We start from the raw sequence: 27281 nt of genomic DNA, 5'->3' as shown, positions 1-27281 counted from the left end.
CAATAAGGGGAAAACAAGGTCTGGATGCGAAGTGGTTAAACAGAAGTCTAAAGCTACCAGGAAAAAAACCTGGCCTTATGGGATGCATAAATCTGCTTTTACACTTCTTTATACAGTAATAAACCTCTGTCACAGTAAGTTGAGTCTGTCCTGTGTTCTAATTTGTTTTTAATTACTGTATTTCAACAATTATACAGAGTTTAAAGGGAACCTGAACTGAGTCAAATTATTTAAAATAAGCACATGATGTACCTGCAGATGAATATTACAGACTTGCCTTGCTATCTGTTCCTCACAGAAGCTCACCATTTTCTTCTGACAACGATACCTTCCAGTTCCGACAACATTTTGTCAGAACTGAAATAGATCAGTTGCTGTCAGTTATATAGCTGTGGCTGTCAGTTAGAACTGAAAGGATAACTGATGAGCTAGGTAATGTCCATGCTTCCCTATGGCTCAAGTTGGTGATATTACAGTTTAACAGCCTGCTGACCAGGAAGCTGTTACAGGATCATAGCCATTTTCAAAATGGAGGACGGAGAATTCCATCGACCACAGTGGACAAACCGGATGCAGGAGAGGAGAAAGAGACCGATGAGTAGACTGTGTGGGAGGTAAGTATGATGTGTGTATGCTTATTTTGACTTTTAATTTTCAGTTCAGGTTTTCTTTAAGGTACAGTACTGTTTTTTTTTAGCTAGGCCTAATTTTAACATTGACTATCAAGCAACCAGAAACTACACTTATCTAGCATCAGCCTATCCCAGTTGGTGCTGGAAAATGGGGGTTTTACTGTATGTTGAATACATAACAGGCCCTCTTTTAAAATCCGAACAAATGTATTTAAGAATAGCATAAACTGCAACAAGTAGATTATTGGTTGTGGAAAAACAAGGAAAACAAGAGCTCGGCCTTTTCCTGGTTAAACCCTGGTCAGCTGCGAACATGATGTGCTAATGTTGACAGTAATTACACACAAGTCCTAATTTTGGAAATCCTGCTGCCACGTGTCTATTAACCAATGGTGGATCCAAATAGTGCATCTTATCTATTTTACTGACTAGTGCTGTAAATGAGTCTCTCTTTCTATATTCTGTGATTCAGTTGTAATAGTGGCCCCTGAGAACCAGGATTCAGGAACTCTGCTGCTCTGGAATACATTCTGCTTGCCTTGAAAGTGAAATGAAATAGAATAAGAGAATAAAAACATGCCCTGCCTCCTACCTTAGTCCATAGAGGACAGTTCCATCTGGATGAAGTCGGATCATTCTGTTCTTTACTGTAACTCCATGAACAAACGACCTTTTATCATTTAGGAAGTATGTGTCAGGTACCCACAGCTGATCAGCCACTCGGTTGTCCAACGTAAGGTTTAGTGGGATTCCTGAATAAGAAAGTCTTTTGTCTCTCCAGGACTGTTGGAAATACATTGTGAGCGTATAGTCCTGCAAAACAAAAAAAACAACAAAGAAAGTACTCATTATAGAAAAATCAGGATAAATAAGATTTGTGGTTCCATAGAAAGTACAGCATGTATAGGTTTCAGAGTTACAGTATAGATATATACGGTAGGAGTTCAGCAAAACACCCCAAAAATGTTTAAATTAAAGATATATTGACTTAATTAATAGTTATGACTTTATTGCAAAACTGTGTGTCCCATTAATTAATTAAGTTACTGTGCTGTCCCATTAATAGAGCTGCAGAGGATCTTAAAGAGACACTGAAGCAAAAAAAAAATGATATAATGAATTGTATGTGTAGTATGGATAATTACTAGAACACTAGTAGCAAAGACAATATTCTCATATTTTTATTTTCAGTTATATAGTGTTTTTTATAACATTGCATCATTCTATAATATGTGCAGTTTACAAACTACTCAGCACTCTAAATGATTTTACAGAGCAGGCTAGAGAGCTTTTGATCTGTTCTCTGCAGAGAAAAAGAAAATACAATGACTGACAGTTGAGATAACAAGCTTCAAAAGACAGAGCTCTCTGCGACTTGTAGAGCGAAAGTTGTAGAGCTCAATGGCTCTTTTACATAGATAACAACTGGAGTTTCTTAACTCTATCTGTACTGGAAACAATATTAGACTTACAGTATGTCTCTGCTCCTAATGTTTTATTTCTTGGCTGTACTACACATGCAAATCATTATATCATATTTTTTTTTTGCCTCAGTGTCTCTTTAAAGGAAAGAGAGTGAGAAATTGGGATGGTCAGAAATGCCGATTTCTCATTCTGACAGGATTCCGCTTTCCGAAAATTTTCTTTCCGATATCTGTAGAAATCGGAATTTCCAATTACCAATTTCTAATTCCCGCAGAATGTTATTTAAAGCGGAATATAACCCTGCATTTCAACTTCAATCTAAAACATTATTTACAGCATATTATATGCAACCAGCATTTTTTTTTTACTGGACCAGCATTGGAAGGGTTACACACAAAGTTTTAAAGTTCGGTGGAGAGAACTGCAGACCCATCCGAAGCTTAGATAGATACATTTAACTAAACAGAATGTAACAACTGTGGAATGTGACTCACTCTCTCTGACTGTGCAGGAGCTGGAGGACAGCCAAAGAGTGTGTAACATTCACCCCTTGTTACATTCTGTTTAGTTAAATGTATCTATGTAAGCTTCGGATGTGTCTGCAGTTCTCTCCACAGAACTTTAAAGCTCTGTGTGTAACCCTTCCAATGCTGGTCTAGTAAAAAAAATGCTGGTTGCATATAATATGCTGTAAATAATGTTTTAGAGCAAAGTTGAAATGCAGGGTTATATTCCGCTTTAAGGCAATAAAGTCCAACCATGACAACCATGGTAAACCGCCCAGAACTGCATCACTAACGGCCCTAAGAGCATTCTCTGACTGACCTAATACTTTTGAGTTTTCTAATTGGCCTAAAAATTCTGTGGCAATCCGATTTCCATAGTACAATAATGATACTCTGATTGATAGCTAGAAACAGAGGCACCAGATAAGCATAAAATCATTAAAAACCGTTTAAAATAGGGAGGTAGCGTATATACCGGCGTATAAGACGACTTTTTAACCCTTAAAAATCTTCTGCAAAGTGAGGGGTCGTCTTATATGCCGAGTATCAGTCTGGAGGTAGCGTCAGTAGTTGGAGTGCCGGGTACCGGGTGTCAGGCTGTGGTGAAATTACCTAATCGTGCAGTCTTCCTGTGAATAGAAAAGTAGATTGCGCTCTGTGTTTAAAGAAAAGACTTGCTGTAATAGTTTGTTGCGAGCAGCCGCTCACGCGGGCGGGTATCAGTGCGGCTTCCGGGGTCACCTGACTGGCGACGTGTGCGCTCCACAATACAGCCCGGAAATCTCATCAGTAGAGCGCACACGTCACCAGTCATGTGACCCCGGAAGCCGCACTGATACCCGCAAGAAACTATTACAGCAAGTCTTTTCTTTAAACACAGAGCGCAATCTACTTTTCTATTCACAGGAAGACTGCACGATTAGGTAATTTCACCACAGCCTGACACCCGGCTGACACTGGGGTAGTCTTACACGGCGAGTATACCCCAACCTCTATATTTTAACTGGAAAGTTGGGGGGTCGTCTTATACGCCCAGTCGCCTTATAGGCCGGTATATATGGTAGTGGTGGACTTACCACCCACAATTAGATTTGACAGTCTGTTTTCACTGAAAATTATATCTTTATTCAAGGGTACTCCAAAAAATTGTGCAACATGTTTCGCAGGCCTCAACCCGCTTCATCAGGCAATACAAGAAGCAACTTGTCAGAAATTTCAGCCAGAAATAGTGCCTCAGATTTTCTGATTGGTCCAATGCATCTGAGGCCTAAAATTCACCAGTCTCGGTACTGCAGTATTTCCGTGGAATTCCAATCATACTTCCCCTGAATTCGGAAGCTCATCCCTAATGAGCAAATATTAATTAAGAGCAGCTGGGCACCGAGTTCGAACATGAAATCATGCGGACAGACTATGGAAACTAATTACATCCAGCCAGATTGGCAGAGTATGAGTGAATAACAAAAGTGTTCTTTTAAGATCACTTACTGCTTAAGCTCCTGAAAAAAAGGCAGCTTAGTGCAGAGAACAGAAGTTCTTACATGTGGCGACAAATATTTTAGGAACAAGTGAGACGCAATATTTAGCACAACTGGAGAAGCTCTCCGTGGTTAGGCCTTTGCCGATCTCCGCAATGAACCTAAAAGAAGCCCGCTCCATCTGTGTAATGCACCTGTTAAGTTGACTGGATAATTGGAAGTGACATTGGAAAGGCTATATAGGAGCCAAGGGCCATACAGCAGGTCTCTTGTCGCTATGACAAGATGTTGAAGGATTAAATGAAGTGTTTTAATTTAAAATTCCATCAATAAAATGCAAGGCTTTAACCTACAGGTCTCACGTTCTGATTTATTCAAGAGAACAATGACTGGAAGAGAAACTAGGACATCTTGTACTCTGTAAATACTCTATCCCACACTAGTAATAAGTAACAGTTTAATGTACTGTAAATGTAGTTTGTTAAATAAATGGCTCACCCATTTAATAAATACCACTTTACAGAAAGACGCAATAAACAATGTCAATATGTTGTTGTCCTTATTCATGATTCTGGAGCCTAACACAATACAAATAAAGACCTATTTTTAAGCAAACTAGAGTGAATGAGCAAACATTTAAAGCAAACCTGAACTGAAAATGAAAAGTCAAACTAAACATACACACATCATACTTACCTCCAGTGTAGTCTACGCATCAATCTCTTTCTCCTCTCCAGCATTCTGTTTGTCCGCTGTGATCAACGGCATTCTCTGTCCTCCATTTTAAAAATGACCCTGTGACAGCTTACGGGAGGTCAGCATATTGTTAAACTGTAACATCGCCCTCTTGAGCCATAGGGAAACATGGACATTACCATGCACATCAGTTGTCCTTTCAGCTATAACTGATAGCAACTGAAAATAACTGACAGCAACTGATATATCTCAGTTCTGACAAAATCATGTCAGAACTGGAAGGGCTTGTTTACACTACGAGTGTTTGCAAGTTTTTTTTTAACGCTCCAGCAGCGCAGCACTGTTTTGAAAAATTTTTTTTAAATCATGTAGCGAACCTAGGGCTCGCTACATGATAGCCGCTGTACAGCGGCATCCCCCGCCCGCTTCCGATCACCTCAAAGAACGGGATTTCCAGAAGGGCTTCCCCCGTCGCCGTGGCAACAGGGCGGGATGACGTCACCGACGTCGTGACGTCTAAGGGAGTCCTGATCCACCCCTCAGCGCTGCCTGGCACTGATTGGCCAGGCAGCGCACGGGGTCTGGGGCGGGGGGCGGTGGGGCAATCAGCGGCGTTCGGCAGCTAATCGGCGGGTGGCGGCAGCGATCGGGCAGTACACGCAGCTAGCAAAGTGCTAGCTGCGTGTACCCCCAAAAAAATTATGCGAATCGGCCCAGCAGGGCTTGAGAAATCCTACTGCGCGGCATAGCCCGGGCTTACCACCAGGAAGGTTAAGCACTGGTTATTTTAGAAATAGCCCCAGAAGCACGTGTGCAATGATTCCCCTATGAGAGTGTTCACATGTAAGTGTTTCAAATTCATTGAAATCGCACACATGCTACATGTACCATTTTCTGAGAGCTTTGGCTCAATGTATGAATGTATAGGGAAATCGCAAAGCGCTTGAAAAAGCACTTGGTATAGCGATTTCCTAAGCCCTTCTATGAATAAATACATTGTATTTATTCATTTCCAGGTGAAAAAGTTCACTTCCTGACTGACGTCAGCAAGTGAAAAAATGAATTGCTCTGCAAAAGCGCTTAGAAAAGCACTTTTCTAATCGCAAAGCGCAGGGAAAAGCACTTTGAAAAACTCTCAATAAATCACTCAGCACTTGCGATAGCGCTGACAATTTATAATGTGAACATAGCCAAAGGGATTGCTGTTAGAAGAAAATGGTAAAAGTCTGAGAAGTATGTAATATTCATTTGCAAGTGCATCATGTGTTTATTTTAAATACTTTTACTTGATTCAGGTTCACTTTAACTCTCAGAAAACATATATTTTTTTATCAACCATTTTTTGAAGCCCACCCAAAAACTGATATTGAAGTTTTGAGTAGGTATTGATAGGATTAATTATTCATCAGGAAATAAAAAAGAGAACTTAAAGAGAAACTGTAACCCAAGAATAACTTCACCCCAACCAGTGACTGATATCCCCTTTCCCACGAGAAATCTCTACCTTTTCTCGAATAGATCATCAAGGGGTTTGTATGGCTGATGTTGTGGTGAAACCCCTCCCACAGTGTGATGTCAGGACCTAGGACCTGGTAGTTTCCTGTCTGTGAGTCTTGTTGCATTGTGGGAAATAACATCTGTTTCCAACTGCCAAGCAACCAGTATCTCACTCTTTGTATATGTATTGCTATAAAAAAAACAACCCTTTAGCCTATCATATTGTTAGTGGGTATGGTTATAGATAATGGCAGTATGTGCTGTCTTTTTTCATGTCGGCAAGAAGTAAAGATGACTATGTGCAGCCTGATTGTGGATCAAACAATATGAAGAAATTACATGGTGAATATCCATTATTTCTTGATCTCTCTTCTATTTTTTAACGTCTCACTTTGCAATGTATTGATTTATTTCCTCTTAAGCCTGGTACACACTTTACATTTTGATAGGCCAATTTTACAACCTCCATGTAGTATGAGAAATAATCTACACAATCTGTCACAGCATTCAAAAGTAGTTGACCCACATGGAAGTGGTAAGATTGGTCTATCAAAATTTTAAGTCTGTACCAGGCTTAAAGAGGAAATGAATGAATACATCACTAAGTGAGAAGTGCACAGCCAGCAAAGGAGGGGAAGTCAGATATTGTAACAGCAGTGCGGCTGCTACACGCAGCTCACACACAGGGACTGCAGCGCTTGCGATGGCACAAACAATGCCATGCACGCCAGTACACAGCACTTCAGGCTCCCAGAAGTGCACGCAGCTCCCTTTCATGTGATGCTGCTGCTGTTGTCACAAACCTGCAGCCCTAGATCCAGCAGCCAAACACGTGGATCGCAAGGATTGTCCCCAGAAGCAGCAACCAGACTCACGGCAGTGCACGGAGGAGGCATAGAGCCACTCGTGAGAACTTGGAGTGTGCCGGGGCTGGATCAGATGATCGAGACGCAGTGAGAGTTGAGGTGAAGGGCTGGCAAGTTGTGTTCTAGCGAGTGCCGCCACTGGGATTTGTGATGTCCAGGGGGGGGGGGGGGGGGGGGGAATGGGGCGCAAGTGCAGAAGTCTAGCATTCGAACCATAAGATGCCCTCACCTTTTCTCCCGAAAATTATGGTATACCATTGGCTTGCTATCAACTGTCATTTTTCTTGACTGTTGGTGGCAATGAAAGGACAAACTCTTTCTCCATATCTGTAACAATGCTGCATGTGCACCAGCCATGACAAAGCATGGAAAGTCTGGTGGTGTCTGAGGAATCCCTGGGCTAACTAACTGCCCAACATGTTTTTTTTTTTTTTTATGGGAAAAAAGTACATTCTTTTCATGGGAGATTTTTGTTAAGTTATGAGGCAAAAAAGTTATTTAAGAATTCATGTTTTTTTTCTTTTATATGAGATTCTAATAGCGCCTGCTAGTTAATTAATCTGTAGTACTTTTCTGATCTCTCCCTCATTAATTGTGGACAACTGTCAATCTATGATGATTTATTTGCTTTTTTTTACTAAAATATTTCCAAAATACATAAGTTTGATTTCTCATCTGTATCTCTTTACTAGTATTTACAAAGGTTTACAGATTAGAGAAAAATATGCGTGCCATCTGCCAGATGATGGTCAGGAGAAGTTAGGGGTACTGAAGTTTGGATGGCAGACAGAATGCAGTCAGCATCTGACCTTGGCACTGGAAGACAGCATTGCAAATCCAGACAGCCTGGAGGTAAATAATTAATAATGCAGAAATAGTTTCCGTGTATTGCAAATTATATGTTTTAAACAAAATGTTCCAACAATAGAAGCCTTCTTCGTCAAAGGAATTTCCACTCCTATAGTCATACCCCAGGACTGGTTTCATTATTTTATTACGAGATTTGGTATCAGTGGTTGGAGGAGTTCACTGCTGCAATGTTGAAGTGGCAGAATGGATTGCAGAAAACGTGGAGGTTGGAGGAATGGGAATCTATAATCTTGGACCTAGCCAAGTCTTCTAGAAGTAGCCTAACCAGAGAAAGAGGCTACAAAATGTTAGATGACTGGTATAGGTCCCCATCCTCTCTCTTCATGAGGGGTCTGTTGCCGTCTGATCTTTGTTTTAGGGGTTGCAGCCTACCGGCCAGCTGACCAAGCCCACTGCTGGTTGGATTGTCTAGTAGTAGATGGTTTTTGGGCTGAATGTTTCAGGTGAGCATCCTTCATTTTAAAAGCAAAAGTATATCTCCTAACTCCTGGGTGGCACTGTTTAATTGGAGAGACCCTCTCCTCTCCAAGCAGGGTAACACGTTACTGGTTCACTTCTGTAATGCCTCAAAAGCTATTATAGCCAAAGAATGGAAGTCATCTGTTATTCCTTTCACTGTATTGACGCATACAATTAATGAATACTACTGGATGGAAAAATAAGCTCTTCTTTGGCTGATCAGGAGGACCAGTTTGATGCGATAGTGTCTCCTTGGTCAGATAAGTACTCTCCGACTTGATTTCATTTCATTCCAGTATCTCAGAATCGTTGATTTAGACTGACGCTACAATGATTGCATGTCTTTCTGCTTATGCTTAGAACTTCTGGAGTAATTTACAATCTTTTGTATGATGATGAACTTTGCACTACACTGTATCCATCTGTTCAATAAAATCTTTTTGTTAAAAAAAAAAAAAGAATCCTTCTTTGTCATTGTTAAATATATACTGTAGTGACATATAGTAAAATGCAATAAAATATTCAGAATACCCATTTGATAGTAGTTATCCTGGTTTCAGCATCACAAATACTTCCTATATCTATATATAGCTGTATATTGGTATGTAGCCCTGCCCTTCCCGTGATGTTTAGCCTAGGCTATTTAGCTATGTGAATTTCCCCTCCCAGAGCATTCTGGGAGACCAGGAATATTTAGTACAGGCTTGACCACTTCAGGAGCCATTTTCCCGTCCTATTAATTGCTCATTAACTTGCATAGACAAATATCTACTCCCCTGAAGCAATAAGTGGTTAAGAATGTTCAGGAAACAAACATTCTGCAGAGCTGTACCTGACAGGACTGAAGATTTTGCCACCTGTGATACATTTCAGAATGTAAATCTGGGTGAGGAAAGATTTTACAATGGGCAAACACTAACTTAAAGGGAATGTCCAAGCAAAATAAAAAAAATGAGTTTCACTTACCTGGGGCTTCTACCAGCCCCATGCAGCCATCTTGTGCCCTTGTAGTCACTCACTGCTGCTCCAGTCCCCCGCTGGCAGCATGCCGACCTGGGAGGTCGGCGGAACGTATTGCGTACATTTTTACGCATTCCCACTAGTGCAGGAACATTAACACATACATTTTTACGCATTACTGGTTCAATGCGTAAAAATTTACGCATTGAACCAGTAACGCGTACAAATGTATGTGTTAATGTTCCTGCATTAGCGTGAATGCGTAAAAATGTACGCAATGCAGCCCCCGACCTCCGAGGTCGGCAAGCTGCCAGCGGGGGACTGGAGCAGCAGTGAGTGACTAGGAGGGCACAGGATGGCTGCATGGGGCTGGTAGAAGCCCCAGGTAAGTGAAACTCATTTTTTTATTTTGCTTGAACCTTCCCTTTAATAATTGATAAATGTACCATAAATTGTAAAAAATAAGTAATGTTATCTATTACGTTATTTTTACCACGGTTCCTCTTTTAGCAACGACCGTATTCTAAAATACGATTACGTCACACAAACACTTTAGGATTTTGCTCTCTTTGAAACAAATGTATAACCTTTCAGAAAAAATATATAAAAACTAATATTTACCTTTAGGAGCAAACTTGATCATAATGCACATTAAAAGTAATCATAGTTGAGCTAAGCCGAAATACCACATAAGCCGAGTAAAACTGGTTCTGAAATCTACTGTATGTGTCATTTGATTTCGAAAAATTTGTCAAGAACAGAGCCACCTTCCTACTGGTGCAGCCAAGATGTTTTTCATTTGCCTGAGGAGTATTTTGCACTTGATCTGGCCTGGCATGCTAGGGTACGCTGTATCTTTCTGTACTGCGCACTGACATATAATCTATTCTATACGAGGGGACAGAAGAACAAGCTGATTTATACTTTCACAGACTGCATGTCAAGCAGAGGATAACTAAATTTACAGGAAGTTGCACAGCACATTATTGTAGTTAAGCTACCTACAGACTTGGGAGGATCCTTGTCCAATCCAATAGTTTATGGCTGAATTGGCCAACAATGGTATGTCTGATTCTACTGGAAAAAAAACAACAACAAAAATAAGACATTTGTAAAGTGCTTTTCTCCTGTAGGATCCAAAGTGCACACAATGGTTTCACCAATAGATGCAGACCTATGGAACATCTAGTCTTTTCTCTCCCCCGTTATACTGCCCCCACCCCCCAAGCAATTACTACGGGTGCCTGGTCAAATGGAAAGATAGCTCACAAGTAACATAAAGGTGCACATTAACAGTACACTATCCCAAACAGTCAACCGCACGACCGATCAGATCAGTTTCTCAATGATTCTTTGGTCTGATTGGATTGTCCGGGAAATTGTAATATAAGTGGGCCCCATTAGATTGTGTTTGCATGCCATTTGAAGTCTGTTGGTCTACTTAAAGAACATATGGTGGAACGTTATAAATTTTTCTGGTTACCCATTCGTACCGTATTGTGTAGGAGGTTTATGTGGTGAGATATTGGGGCTTAAATATCAGCATCTAATATGCAAATCAGGTAGGAGCTGTGTATAATCACCTACAAGGTTGTGCATCCAAGATTAAATTTTAATTACTCCTAGGACTAACATCACTGAGCGGGAGGGATTTCACATTTTCAGCTGGATTTCCATTGGCTACTGGACTTTTTTACCCTCTGAGGACTGAGTTTTCTGGTATAGTTCTGATCCAGTTCTGAAACATGCCTGAAGAAGATACTTAAAGTTTCGAAAACTTGCAAAGGAATATTGTACAGTTAGTCATTAAAGGGAAATTGCCCTGGGGCCCCGATCTCTGCAGGGGCCCATGCGACGACGAACCTGCTAAATGCTGCTCTCCCCACAGTCACACTGCTCCCTGGGGCCCTGCAAGAGTAACAGCAGTAATTACTAATTTATCCTGTTGGGCGGCGGCTGCCCAGTCCATGCGCTCTAAGGCACACTGTCTGCCTCCTTCTCTATGACCTGGTGCACTATGTGTAAACCGCCGGGACAGATAAGTAATTACTGCTGCTGTTACACTTGCAGGGCCCTGGGAAGCAGTGGGGTAAAGCCAGAGGGTGTTGTCTCTCTTTGCACTTTTATGTCTATATAAACAAAATGATTTAACTACTACAATTCTCTATTAAGAAGTAACGTCTAAATTATTGCATTGCTTATTGTAAAGTACATAGTGGTTTTCCAGGATGTGACCAATGCAGATATCTGTGGAGTTACGAAACTTTGATTAATCTATATATATAATAGACTAAGGCCACATACAGACATCAGACCATAGTCTTTGGAAAATGAAAGATCACAGACCAATCTTACCACCATTCCTGTAGTATAAGAGCCATACTCTACACAGTCTTTTCTATGGAGCTGAACTCCACATCAGGAAAAAAATCTTTGCAAGATGCTGCACACACAGATGCTGTACAGACACAAAAGATCAGTATCTGCAAAATATCTGTTCCTGCCAAAAATCCATTCCTGCAAATTGCAATGATAGTCTATGAGATCTGCAGATCATCATACACACATGATTTAACTGACATTCATCTGCAGATCTGCAGATCTGAAAATCCATCCTGGTGGATCTGATCTGCAGATGAATGTCAGTTAAATCATGTGTGTATGATGATCTGCAGATCTCATAGACTATCATTGCAATTTGCAGGAATGGATTTTTGGCAGGAACAGATCTTTTGCAGATACTGATCTTTTGTGTCTGTACAGCATCTGTGTGTGCAGCATCTTGCAAAGGTTTTTTCCTGATGTGGAGTTCAGCTTCATAGAAAAGACTGTGTAAAGTATGGCTCTTATACTACAGGAAGGGTGGTAAGATTGGTCTGTGATCTTTCATTTTCCAAAGACTATGGTCTGATGTCTGTATGTGGCCTAAGTGCCTCAACCTTCAAACAAGAAGAAGAAGTACTTTGCATGAGAAAATTTATGCGTGCTCAAACACCAAGTTTAAGGCCTCTTTTCCACGGACTGTTGAGCTGTGTGCTCAGCAAGCAGTTACCAGGCAGCAGCGAGCAGTTATCAGTCAGCAGCGAGCAGTTACCAGGCAGCAGCGAGCAGTTACCAGGCAGCAGCGAGCAGTTACCAGGCAGCAGCGAGCAGCAAGCAGTTACCAGGCAGCAGCAAGCAGTTACCAGGCAGCAGCAAGCAGTTACCAGGCAGCAGCAAGCAGTTACCAGGCAGCAGCAAGCAGTTACCAGGCAGCAGCAAGCAGTTACCAGGCAGCAGCAAGCAGTTACCAGGCAGCAGCAAGCAGTTACCAGGCAGCAGCAAGCAGTTACCAGGCAGCAGCAAGCAGTTACCAGGCAGCAGCAAGCAGATACCAGGCAGCAGTGAGCAGATACCAGGCAGCAACAAGCAGTTACCAGGCAGCAACAAGCAGTTACCAGGCAGCAACAAGCAGTTACCAGGCATCAGCGAGCAGATACCAGGCAGCAGCAAGCAGATACCAGGCAGCAGCAAGCAGATACCAGGCAGCAGCAAGCAGTTACCAGGCAGCAGCAAGCAGTTACCAGGCAGCAGCAAGCAGTTACCAGGCAGCAGCAAGCAGTTACCAGGCAGCAGCAAGCAGTTACCAGGCAGCAGCAAGCAGTTACCAGGCAGCAGTGAGCAGTTGTGAGATTTTGAAAGCCATTTCACTGCCTATTCACAGTCCATGGAAAAGAGGCCTTACCCTAGCAAGTCTGACATTGCAAATCTGGCCTAATTGGCTATTCATGAGGCAATGCTCATGCAAATGCATGCACAAACCAATACCACAAAGCAGTCACCCTGCTACATGCTACATTAGCACTATCCAGCTTAGTGCACACCAGAGCGGTTCGGCAGCGTTTTGCGATCCACTTGCGGCTGCGGATACGCTTGGGTAATGTATTTCAATGGGCTGGTGCACACCAGAGCGGGAGACGTTTTGCTGAAACACATACTCCCGAGGTGAGGCATTTTTTGGATTGCGGAGGCGTTTCTGCCTCCAATGTAAAGTATAGGAAAAAACGCAAACCGCTCTGAAAAACGGCAGTTCAGAGCGGTTTTGCAGGCGTTTTTGTTACAGAAGCTGTTCAGTAACAGCTTTACTGTAACAATATATGAAATCTACTACACCAAAAATGCTTTACAAAACCGCAAAATGCTAGGTGAAATGCTACAGAAAAGAAAAAGCGTTTCAAAATCTGCTAGCATTTTGCGGATCTGCTAGCAGTTTTTGGTGTGCTCCAGGCCTCCAGGAGCGCCACGGGGAGGATTCCCAATGCCCCCTTTTTATACAACTGGGGGGACCGCAGGGTCCCAGGCTCTCTCACTGCCTGGAAACCACAGCGGCACCCCGGAGGGGGAGGCTGGGTGGCGTGGACGACCCCCCCCCCCCCCAAGTGTGGCCAGCGCCGGGGAGAGCCGTCTGCACCCACCTCCCAATATAAAAAACAGGCACTTACCTTAACGTCCATTGCGTTCTGCTACATGCGCATTAATTTGGGGGCACCACATGAGAAAGGAGAGAAGCATGGGTCACCCCGAGCTTTAGAGCTCAGGGCTGGCTCACATACAGCACTCCAGAGGGGGGGGGGGGGGAGGACAGGCGCACTCACTCCAGGGTTCACACCACCGGAGCAAGCCATCCACCACCTGCCTCCAAAGGATACAAACTGCACAAAATGCTTTCCATGAGAAAATTAATGCGCATGTAGCAGAACCCAATAGACCTTAAGGTAAGTGGCTGTTTTTAATATTAGGAAGTGGGTGCGGACGGCTCTCCCCAGCGCTGGCCACGCTTGTGGGTGGGGGGGGCGGCTGCGCCACCCAGCCTCCCACTCCGGGGTGCCGCTGTGGTTCCCAGGCAGCGAGAGAGCACTTTGCAGTATTGTTTTTTTGACCCTGCATAGTTTGGCATGCGAAAGCAAATGCATATTTGCATGAGCATTGCCTCATGAATAGCCAATTAGGCCGGATTTGCAAAGCCAGACTTGCTAGGGTTAAACTTGGTGTTTGAGCACGCATACATTTTCTCATGGAAAGCCTACTTCTTCTTGCTTCAAGGTTGAGGCACGTACTCTATTAGATAGATAGATGCGGCGTATGCTACGACGCGGGTTGGCTAGTACTTAAGAATTCTTTATGACTACATAAAGATCGGCTGAAATTCGATGACAGGTAATTTTCTAACCCCGCAGCTGTCATAATTCTAGAGGGCCCAACCAGAAGTTTCCACAGAGCTACTCAGGTTTGAAATCCACTGATTCATTACCTGACAGCTGGTTAATCATTGAAACTGACTGATATCAATAATTAGCCTTCCAAATCTGATTAGTCATCAGCAAAGTTCATGTTTAGTCCAGTCAGAGTAGAGCAAAAGAAATACACACTGAATCACTTAAGGTGCGTAGACATGCACAAGGAATGTTGTCCGCAGGGATTGCAAGGCTACAGCCGTGTGATGCTTTCTGTTGGTATGAAGGGGGGAAGAGGGACAGTGGCGTAGCCCATGATGGAGCAGCTTCCAGCAGGATTGGGTAAGGAGGAGAACAATGTGCTTGGCCAAGGTGATCTAGTAATCTGAATCTCTTGAAAGCGCATCAGGGAGGGTGTCCACACACTATGTTCTCAGCAGAGACTTCCGACTGGCCACCATGGCCAAGAACTCTTTAGTGTGTGTACTAAATGGCTTAATGGCTTAATGGCTGGCTGGTGTCACGGGGAGCATGCCTTTTTGAACATATTTTGCTGTAAAAAAAATCCTACCTTTCCATTTCAAAAGGGTGAGAGGTATGAATGATGGTAACCTATCACTTTCCTGTTCAAACAGGAAGTGGAGAACATTGTGTAAAAACAGTGCTTAACACAACAGTTAATTTTACAATTGAAGTCCAAATGACTTCTCCTGCTGTATTTCCATAGGGCTTCCAGTTATCCAAACCCTATTGCTAGCCATGTTGCAGACAAGTGTATCTCAGCCTTCCAGGCTTAGCTCCGTCCTTCCGTCCTGCTCAGTTCAATTTAAAGTGACCCTAAAGTCAGGAATATAAAATGAGTTTAACTCACCTGGGGCTTCCCTCAGCCCCCTGAAGCCGATCGGTGCCCACGCTGACTCCATCAGATGTCCCTGGACCGGCCGGTGGCGACTTCCGGTTTCGCCGGCATCGGCCGACAGGCTGGGAACGCGAGTGATTCTTCACGTTCCCAGCCAGAATATCACCCCCTATGCTGCTATTGCAGCATAGGGAGGCCGCAATAGCAGCATAGGGGGCGCTATTCTGGCTGGGAACGCGAAGAATCACTCGCGTTCCCAGCCAGTCGGCCGGTGACGGCGAAACCGGAAGTCGCCGCCGGCCGGTCCAGGCACATCTGATGGAGTCAGCGTGGGCACCGATCAGCTTCAGGGGGCTGAGGGAAGCCCCAGGTGAGTTAAACTCATTTTTTATTCCAGACTTTAGGTTCACTTTAAAGTTGGCTTGACATGCCCATCGCTGTGCCCCACTGCAGCTGTCCAAATGGACCTAAGCAACTCCAACTCCAAGAAAGTATGTATAGCATAAAACCTTTTATCAAGTAACATGTAAATTACCTGTTTTACCTGTTAGGTCCAGGGAGAACAATGAAAAAGTTTTATTTTTTAATCTTTTCACAGAAAGTAAGGTAGATTTTCATAAACTGAATTTGTATTTGTATACTGTGTCGACAGTTCACATCAAAATACTTTTTAGTAAAATTCAGCTTCAGTGCAGAAGAGGTGCTGGGAAAAACTGAATATCTGCATTATGGAACCAATATTTTTCAGCTAATTTTGGTAAACACCCAGCTGCCAAGGAGTCAATGACAAAAATTGTTCCTAGTAAATATGCCACCCAGTACATTTGGATAGAGATGGACAGAGTCAAATCCTCATTTGGAATTATTGCCATCCTATGTCCCCATCTGTAAGAATCACTATCACTTTCCTGTTCAAACAGGAAGTGGAGAAGTCTCTTCAAAATTGACACAGAACAACATGTAACAAGTTCAGACATTGGGGAAGAGTAAAGCTGAATGCTCACCTAACAACACAAGAAGATGGATCACAGCAACATCAGCAACAGAGATCCAAGAGACAGAAAATGAAGAAAAAAACTTTTAAATGGGGAAAAAATAAGGCTCTGCGTTGTTTCTTCCCCCTTTACATATTACCCTTATTCACTATCTGGAATAAAGAAAAATCTGGAATTTGATTTTAAGGTTATTATTATTCACCTCAGATTTCTGTGACCTTTAAAAACACGCAAGGCCCGCAGCTTCATGCATTTATATGGCCACAGGATTCAAGGGTGACTAATGATACTTTTAATAATTCATCGAAGGGGGTTTTGTATTCCTTATACATCTGCTGTTTCTTATACATACACTATACCACATAGCACACGATTTGTTACTATGAAACTGTGTTGTGTATGCTTATAATTAAACTAAAGGGTTTGCTGTGCCATGAATACAGTGGTACAGTGCAGTGGAGGTTATAGTTATAGTTCAATGTCACCTATAATGTACATTTCTGTACAAGTCAGATAGAATATATGTTTGAGCTGAAAAACTGGACAAAACCAAGATGGAGATGTGCAATTCACAGAAACAACATATCAACGCTTTGGATTTTAGAATAGGTCCACAGTTCTGGGAAGTGACCCTAAACTGGTGCAGCTTCTTATCATACATTTTCAGATGTGTATAAATAATATCTCTTCTTTCATTTAATTTTAAAGAGGAACTGTCGTGAAAATCTTAAAATGCAAAACACATACAAATAAGAAGTACGTTTCCTCCTGAGTAAAATGAGCCATAAATGATTTATCTCCCATGTTGCTGGCATTTCCAGTTAGTAGTAGAAATCTGACATTACCGACAGGTTTTGGGCTAGTCCATATCTTCATGGGGGATTCTCAGCATGACCTTTATCCATTATAAAGACACTCCCTGAAAAAGATTTATACAAAGATGCTGGCCAGCCTCCTTGCTTGAGTGCACACATTTTTTGGCAGTTGGACGGAGTAACTGCCATTTACTAAATGCATTTTGAAAATAAAGAAATCCCTGTGAACCCCCCATGATTAGATGGGCTAGTCCAAAACCTGTTGGTAATATCAGATTTCTACTACCTACTGTAAGTGACAGGAACATAGGAGAAAAGTAATGTATGGCTCATTTTACTCTGGAAGAAAAGTACTTCTTAAATGTATATGTTTACATATATTTTAAATTTGAAGATTTTTGTGACAGAGCTCCTTTAAAGACAAGTATTCTGGGCAGACTTGGTGTGTATTTGAGTTGGGATACATCCGTGTTTTTTATTATTTTATTGCCAGACTCACCATGCTCTGCACATGTAATTCATCCTTCTACAAGGCAGAAGCACATGTATGTACATGTGTGTATAGCAGCGGGCGCTTTTCAGACAAGTGGTCTTGCAGGCCCTTTTAGATAAGGGTATATAAGAATGAATTGCTGGCTGAGCTGCAATCAGCATGACATAGTAACTGTGGCGATCAACACCAACACAACACCAAAGGGGAAAATTCAGACCTAGGGCCAATGCCAATATATGACTTGACTTATGCTAGGTACACACCATACAATTTTCTTTCAGATCGATTATTTCCAACATGTCCCATCTGAATTTAGATTGATTTTCTGATTTTTTTTAATCGTTTTTTCGAGGGTTTTCTAGATTGATTTTCATTCATGCAAATCGATAAAAAAATGTAAAAAAAAAGATTAAAAAAAACAATCGGAAAATTGAAAAAACGATCGAACATGTTGGAAATAATCGATCTGGCAGGTAAATCTGCCAGAAACTTGTATGGTGTGTACCTAGCATTACTATGACTTGACCATGACTTGGTTATTTGTGTTAACAACCTTACTTACATTTCAATAGTGCCTGGATAATGTAATGGTTTAAGGCTCTGCCTCTGATATAAGAGACCTGGGTTCAAATCTTGACTCTTACTATTTAGTAAGCCAGCACCTATTCAGTAAGGAGTTCTTGAGCAGACTCCCTAACACTACTACTGTCCACTGAGTGCGTTCTAGTAGCTGCCTCACAAGCACTTTGAATCCAACAGGAGAAAAGCACTATGCAAACACTGAAATTATTATTTCAATCAACTTTCTACCTTTGAGTCCTCCTTTTTCTACCTTTCCACCCACATAAAACTATGTCGGTCAATATTTGACAAAATTGGCAGATTTGGGGAATCTTATTATATCCTGTTTTTGGATTTGTATATCTATAGTACAATTTATCATCTAACCAGGTTTTCCAGGACCATATCCATTGCTATATATTTTTATCCATTTAAATTTACATTGTTCTTTTTGAGGAATGCAATAGTACTATCTTGTGGCTGCAAATTATGTACGCCATAGTAGTTAATTGAGATTCATTACTGTAGCATTTGTATATTTTGTATGTATTCGTTCCATATACACGATTTTTATATACCTTGAAAACTTTATCAAGAGACTAACCACAACTAACGTCAATCACGTTAACCACAAATCCAGATACAGGAACAACAGTTTAACCAGAAATTACCTTAAATATACAAATGTAGACACACCGAACAAAGTGTAACTATGAGATCAATACATAAATCACAGGCTAACCACAACTAACGACACTAATAGACTCACAAAATCACAAATGCAGACATATTAACCTTTTAACTGCCTAATTAACTAGTGGCCTGTGTGTGCTCCAGGACGATTTATACATTTTATTTCCTACTAGTGGACCTAAGCCCGTTTAAAAACGGGCTAGGTCTGTCACTGCGCACGCGCCCACCGCGTTGATTCAATGCAATCAAGGTTTTCTTTTCTTTTTTTTTCTTTTTTTTTTGCATTTTCTGCACACGATATGAGCAAAAATTTGCTATGATATTGCACAGTGAAGTGTGATAGATCCGTTTACAATCAGATTCAGATCAGAGATGGATCAAACAACCACAACTAATTACAAAAGAAACACATGATGGCACACAGACCAACGACAAAAAGACAGAGATTACCAATCTTAGCTTTTAGGACCGGCAGATATAGCAGAAATCATAAAGCAATCAATCATGTGATTGCTTCCCCAGCCACATACAGTATAAAGATGGAGATGTACTCATCTAACATAGCTCCCAACTGCCCCTTTTTTTGGGAACCCAATATCCCTGTCCTGTTTTCTTCCTCATTTGTCCCTTATCAGGACTGATATACAGATCTTTGTAAATATATGTATTTTTCTACAAAAAAATGTGTTTAACTGACTATAAATGTTATTTCTATTATTTAAATTGATATAGTTCTTATTCTTACATGTTAAAATGAAGTAGAACTAATGATATTAGAGAGGACCAGTGTGGTCTGAATTATAAAACTGCGTCTTTTACTTCTGAATTCTTTCTGGTATCAGTGATTAGGGGTTTGGTGGGGGCGTGGTTAGGGGGTGTGGCAGGGGTGTAAAAGTGACAGATTATCGCTATGGTTTAAACCATGTGTAGTCTGTCTAGACCCCTTCAGCAATGTGTGTTGGGGGGTATGTAAAGCACAATTTGGGTAAAGAGGTCACTTCCTCAGGCCAATAACAATGCCAATTGCAAATAGACGATCAGCAAAGGGAGAGAGGCTCACTTTGCTGATCGGCTATTTGCAATTGGCACTGTTATTGGCCTGAGGAAGCTTAGACCCGTGAAACGCGTTGCCTGTGCTAAATAAATATTTCTTTGTTTATACAAAGATCTTGCCATTGAGGTAAGCCACCTAATTTTTTTTGATTTTATCTTGTTTTTAATACAAATTTTTTTCAAACTGGGGCGCCTCTTTACCCAAATTGTGCATGTAAAAACTGATCTGTAAAACTGGGCCTAAAATTTTCTTCAAGTCTGTCCCATATTAGAAGTTTAAATGAACAAGCACTTTGTAGAAGTTTAGTCCACATTATTTAGTTTTTTCATTTAAAAAGTAATTTAACGAGCTGTGTTAATAAAAGCTAGCTGCTAAACAAACTCAGCATTTCCTATACAGGGAGCACTTGGTAAATAGAAACAGCTTGAAGACTGAGGCTGAGTGCATGTGCGCTGTGAATACAACAAATCCAGAAAGAACTGAGAAGTCTAAGACTATGGCCTTCTCAAGTATAAAAACAGCCGCACTGAAATGACCCAAGGCATCTGCTGTGGCATTCTTCTGTAAAGCTGCAAGTGCTGTAATTGAAAATATGCTGAGTCAAGTCATTATCGATTCCTCATAACTTTCTTCATTTACTTAAAAGAACTTTTTTGTTTTAAGTGCAGCTTATAAAACTTACACTTTTAAAAGAAACCTGTTGTGAAAGGTCTGTGTAGACTGCCATGTTTTTTTCCTTACAATTGTCTGACTGATACATCAATTTAACTTCAGTAATGTCTAAAGGACCTTAAAAAAAGCATGCAGTCAGTGGTGTGAGACCATGGTTTCCAACCAATGGTAAATTTACATAGGGCTTGCTCCCTTTTTTGCCATTTTAACATGTTCTCAACCATAAATTTCCTTTCCTTAAATATGGGCATTGGGCATGCTGTACTTGGTTTGTGGTACTGCAATGGGAGCACTATAATGGGGGCAGAATAAGGAAGCCACATGGAATAAAAGGGCTAACTATCCCCCCCCACACACACACACACACACACACACTCAAACACTCAATGTCCAAACTTGTCTATGACTCCAGGATTTTTTTATCTTTTATCTGTAAAAACAGAAAAAGTAGGTTGTCAACCTAGAGTCCGAAAATTTGATCTGAATTTCCGTACTGGGTCAGTTAGAGTTTTAGAACCAGAGGCTGAAATGCATCTCCCAAGAAGTGAGGTGAGCCACTTGCTTCAGGTAGCATTTTAGGAAAGGACATAGAATCATTTTTACATGGGGGGGTTCCATAGACACTAGTGCAGTGAGCATCACTAAAAGTGACAGGAGTGTATGATGCTTCCCCTGTTTCCCTGCCACATTGCTCTGCCTAAAGGAAGAGAGTACTAGAGTTCTTCTGATGGAGTATAGGGAGCAAAGGAAGAGGTTCTGTTCCCCACAGGTTCTTTTGCCACCAAAATTAGGCAATGGACTAAAAATGGAGTAGTCCAAAACCTGACAGATTTTCACTAGATACTGTAAGTGACAGCAACATAGGGAAAAGTAATTTATAGTGCATTTTACTGTAGGAAAAAATCTACATTTTATATACTGTATATACTTGAATACAAGTCAGCCTCGTGTATAAATGGACTCCAATATTCAACCCTCTTAAGTTGGAATTGTTTTACTGACTCATGTATAAGTCTACCCAGCAAAGTTAATGGCTGCGCTTAGGGCTCAGGAGGGGTTAATGACTGCACTGTATACAGTATTGCAGCCATTAACCCCTCCTGTCTCTTAAGTGCAGCCAATACCTCCTCCAGGCTCCCAAGTGCTGCAATTATTCACCCTCTTCCTGCAGCCCAGTATTTCCCCCGCCCCTTTCCTTCTTAATTGTTGTGGCCAGGACTTTCAGACCTGTGTTTTCTTGGCATTTCCTTTCTTCAAAGTATCACTTACCACAGGGTAAATTGCTGCAAATGGGAATGTCACTGTTAGTACAGACATTACTCACTGTGCTCAGTGTTGCCCGTTATTTGTGTATAAGTCGACACCTATACTCTTATGAAGTGAATCAGACCTACATTTCTAGACTTATACTTGAGTATATACAGTATATTTATTTTATATTTTACCATTTTTCATGATAGTTATTCTTTAATCACCGTAGCAGGGATGGACTAGGAATGTTTGTTGGCAAGAGCGAGGACCATCTGAAAGTCTGATCCTAATCTTCCAGCTTCTGTTAAACAACTACAGAGGGGCTAAAATAATAATTATTTCTTTGACGTAGCATAAAAATAAAATAAAAATAAATTGTAAAACAAATGCACAGACGTATTACAGTACCCATAAACATACAGCACTGATTGAATATCACATTAATTAACTGGTCATTTATGTCTCTCATTGATTTAGCTCGAAAGTGATTTTGATGCATTTTGACAACCTACATATAAATTTACAGTTGTCTATAAGGAGCAGTGTTGCTTGCAAATTTTCGCCAAAGTCATTTTCAAATCGAAAGTGCCATTTTTGATTTTGAGAAAATTTTGGGGGAAATAGCTTGTATTTAAGTGTTTTACGCAGAAACGTGCAGAAAAACTACATTTTTTACCATGTAACATGGAAAAATGATACTTTTTACGACAAAAAATCTATATTTTTACTGTGATAAATATATAATTTGCGAAAATGAATGCGAAAAGAATATTGGCATTTTCACTAATCACTGATAAGCAGCACTGTGAGCAGCATATAAAGGATGCCACATATATACAGGATCTTCTCAAAAAATTAGCATATTGTGATAAAGTTCATTATTTTCTGTAATGTACTGATAAACATTAGACTTTCATATATTTTAGATTCATTACACACAACTGAAGTAGTTCAAGCCTTTTTATTGTTTTAATAGTGATGATTTTGGCATACAGCTCATGAAAACTCAAAATTCCTATCTAAAAATGTGCATATTTCATCCGACCAATAAAAGAAAAGTGTTTTTAAAACAAAAAAAGGTCAACCTTCAAATAATTATGTTAAGTTATGCACTCAATACTTGGTCAGGAATCCTTTTGCAGAAATGACTGCTTCAATGCGGCGTGGCATGGAGGCAATCAGCCTGTGGCACTGCTCAGGTGTTATGGAGGCCCAGGATGCTTCGATAGCGGCCTTAAGCTCATCCAGAGTGTTGGGTCTTGCGTCTCAACTTTCTCTTCACAATATCCCACAGATTCTCTATGGGGATCAGGTCAGGAGAGTTTGCAGGCCAATTGGGCACAGTAATACCATGGTCAGTAAACCATTTACCAGTGGTTTTGGCACTGTTAGCAGGTGCCAGGCCGTGCTGAAAAATGAAATCTTCATCTCCATAAAGCTTTTCAGCAGATGGAAGCATGAAGTGCTCCAAAATATCCTCATAGCTAGCTGCATTGACCCTGCCCTTGATAAAACACAGTGGACCAACACCAGCAGCTGACATGGCACCCCAGACCATCACTGACTGTGGGTACTTGACACTGGACTTCAGGCATTTTGGCATAACCCTCTCCCCAGTCTTCCTCCAGACTCTGGCACCTTGATTTCCAAATGACATACAAAGGTTGTTTTCATCCGAAAAAAGTACTTTGGACCACTGAGCAACAGTCCAGTGCTGCTTCTCTGTAGCCCCGGCCAGGCGCCTCTGCCGCAGTTTCTGGTTCAAAAGTGGGTTTATGCTTCCATCTGCTGAAAAGCTTTATGGAGATGAAGATGTCATTTTTCAGCACGACCTGGCACCTGCTCACAGTGCCAAAACCACTGGTAAATGGTTTACTGGCCATGGTATTACTGTGCTCAATTGGCCTGCAAACTCTCCTGACCTGAACCCCATATAGAATCTGTGGAAAATTGTAAAGAGAAAGTTGAGAGACGCAAGACCCAACACTCTGGATGAGCTTAAGGCCGCTATCGAAGCATCCTGGGCCTCCATAACACCTGAGCAGTGTCACAGGCTGATTGCCTCCATGCCACGCCGCATTGAAGCAGTCATTTCTGCAAAAGGATTCACGACCAAGTATTGAGTGCATAACTGAACATAATTATTTGAAGGTTGACTTTTTTGTTTTAAAAACACTTTTCATGAGCTGTATGCCAAAATCATCAATATTAAAACAATAAAAGGCTTAAACTACTTCAGTTGTGTGTAATGAATCTAAAATATATGAAAGTCTAATGTTTATCAGTACATTACAGAAAGTAATGAGCTTTATCACAATATGCTAATTTTTTGAGTAGATCCTGTATTTTCTTTTAAACAATACCAGTTACCTGGCTATCTGGCTGATCTTTCTGGTATCAGTATTGTCTGAATCACGGACCTGAAACAAACATGCGGCTAATCCAGTCAGACATTAGTCAGAGCACCTGATCTGCATGCTTGTTCAGGGTGTATGACTAAAAGTGTTAGAGGCCAGATGGTTAGCAGGAAAACCAGGAAATATGTATTATTTAAAGGGAACCTGAAGCCAGAAGTATAAGGAGGCTGTCATGTTTATTTTTTTAAACAATACCAGTTGCCTGGCAGTCCTGCTGATCTATTTGGCTGCAGTAGTGTTTGAATCAGGGCCGGATTTGTGCTTTTTACTGCCCTAGGCCAACAGTCAACAATTGCCCCAGTCAGTGACATGACTATGTATTCTATAGTGCTTCAGAAGATGTCAGCACTATATAAATACATAATAATAATAATATGGTAGGACATTAGACTATGATTATGGCATGAATTAGATTGTGAGCTCCTCTGAGAACAGTGACATGACTATGTACTCCGTAAAGTGCTGCAGAAGATGTCAGTGCTATTTAAATACATAATAATAATAATAATAATAATAATAATAATAATGTAGGACATTAGACTATGAATATGGTAGGTTTAGATTGTGAGCTCCTCTGACAACAGTCAGTGCCATGACTATGTACTCTGTAAAGTGCTGCAGAAGATGTCAGTACTATATAAATACATAATAATACCATGGCAGGACATTGGACTATGATTATGGTAAGGATTAAATTGCGAGCTCCTCTGAGGACAGTCAATGACATGACCATGTACTCTGTAAAGAGCTGCAAAATATGTCAGTGCTAATAATAATAATATGGTAGGACATTAGACTGTGACTATCTTAGGATTAGATTGTGAGCGCCTCTGAGGTCTGTCAGTGACATGACTGTGTATTCTGTAAAGTGCTACAGAAGATGTCGGTGCTATATAAATACATAATGGTAATACGGTAAACATTAGACTATAGTAGAGATTAGATTGTGAGTTTCAGTGAGGATAGTCGAAAGTCAAAAGAGAGAGAGGAGGGAAAAGGATAGAGATGGGAAGGAGGGAAAAGCAAGGGAGAGACAGCACAAGATGGAAGAGGAAAAGAGAGAGGGAGAGAGGGAAGAAGATGACAGAAATAGAGAATAAGATGTGAGAGGACAAGAAAGGGAGAGTGTGATCTGAAGGAAAGTAAAAGGCTGGAGCAGGAAAGCAGACCTTTTACCTGTCAGAGTGGAGTGACTTAAAATGGGCAATAAGTCAGGCAAGCTTGTTTACTTACAAGTGCCGGACTCTGCTTTGATCTATGTTCTTATGACCACAATGTGTCCTTTTTTTGTTTTTTTGTTTTCTGTTTTCTTAGTGCTGTCTGACCAATTGGTACATCTGTTCAATCAGTGATAGTCCTGCTTGCGTCTCCGTCTCAATGCTCCCCTCACTGCTTACACAGAGCTACAGATCGTTAGCAGCGTGGTGACTCACAAAGGTGAAGAGAGCCAGCTAGTGATGACTTCCTGTATACGGCTGCCGTTCATTACTGGTCACTGTGGGCAGTGCTCACTCTCTTATCACTGTGAGCCATGCTGCTGATTATCTGAAGCTCTCTGTATCCAGTGCAGCGAGTGAGGAGCGATCAGGGATTGATCCCTGTGATCATGCAGGCGGACCAGCGGCGGTACTGAGGACACAATAAAAACAACACACACAGGGTAAAGAGGAAGCAGCTGATCGGCTTTCAACTGCAGGCTGCCCTAGTTAAAGCTTCGCCATAAACCACGGACTACTTGGCCTGCCCACAAATCCGGCCATGGTTTGAATCCCACCAGAATCAAGCATGCAGCTAATCTTGTCAGATCCGACAATGATGCCAGAAACCCCTGATCTGCTGCATGCTTGTTCAGGGTCAATGGCTAAAAGAATTAGAGGCAGAGGATCAGCAGGATAGCCAGGCAACTGGTATTGCTTAATATGATTTAAATATGGCAGTCTCCACATCCCTCTAACTTCAGGTTTCATTTAAAAGGAAATAAATATGGCAGCAGCCTTCATGTGCCTCTCACCACAGGTTCCCTGTAATTAATCCGATTTTTTATTTCTATTCTGTACAATACATCAGCTGATCATGGTACATCGGTGCAAGTTTTATCCAGCCTCTCTGTGTAAGTCAATTGTCTGAGAAAGGATCCAAAATGCTGAGGTTGCTATAGTGATTGAAAAGCCATTCAAAGAAGTGCATCATCTGAGGCCAAGGACTGCTAATCCACAAACATTTTAATCGTATTTATTTAGGACAAGCTATGAAACTGCAGTGGTAGTAAGCAAAACAAACAAAAAAATCATCAAGTCCACTAAATGTCAGCATTATTTAGCTCTAACAATACAGAGTGTGGTGATTTAAATCTCAAAACAATTATGTAGGGATTTGAACTAAGCTGAGGTTTAACAGATAGTTGTGCAGTGTGTTAATATTCAGTAAGGCAGTACAGACCTAAAAGCAAACCTGAAGCAAAAATAACCTTATGGTATAATGAATTGTATATGTAGTACAGCTAAGAAATAGCACATTAGTAGCAAAGAAAGGAGTTTTATTTTGTTTCCAGTACAGGAAGAGTTAAATACTTGAAAATGGTGTCCAGCAGAAACTAACATGTTTTCCTTTGGATACGATTTTTTCTTCATTGCTTTCTTGCTTGCTCCCTTAACATCTCCATAGAGCACATGTGTAGAACTCCAGGCCTGGAGGGCCAGAGCCATGCCAGTGTTTAGGATGGACTGAGAAAGAAAGGAATGTGTTCTACCCGATGGACCACACCTTTCCTGATTCAGACCCATAAATTCATGAGGCTCTCGGCCCTCGTAGGAACGGTTTGACATACCTGCCATAGAGCAAAACATGTTGTTCAGCCGCTAGGAGTCAG

The 27281-nt window shown here is 41.2% G+C and overlaps 1 protein-coding gene across 1 annotated transcript in view; it reads right to left on the bottom strand.

The window, feature by feature from the left end:
- The window catches only part of GABRB1 (gamma-aminobutyric acid type A receptor subunit beta1), a 633390-nt gene that overhangs the window by 349945 nt on the left and 256164 nt on the right, over window positions 1-27281 (bottom strand). The window contains exon 4 of the mRNA XM_068278531.1: window positions 1225-1445. Within this exon, the coding sequence (XP_068134632.1) occupies window positions 1225-1445 (221 nt within the window). The remainder of the gene's footprint in view (window positions 1-1224; window positions 1446-27281) is intronic.

The sequence above is a fragment of the Hyperolius riggenbachi genome, chromosome 1 (genome assembly GCF_040937935.1).
Source record: "Hyperolius riggenbachi isolate aHypRig1 chromosome 1, aHypRig1.pri, whole genome shotgun sequence".
Taxonomy (NCBI): Eukaryota; Metazoa; Chordata; class Amphibia; order Anura; family Hyperoliidae; genus Hyperolius; species Hyperolius riggenbachi.
The sequence above is the reverse complement of the archived record's forward strand: the minus strand, read 5'-3'. Positions and strand labels throughout refer to the sequence as shown.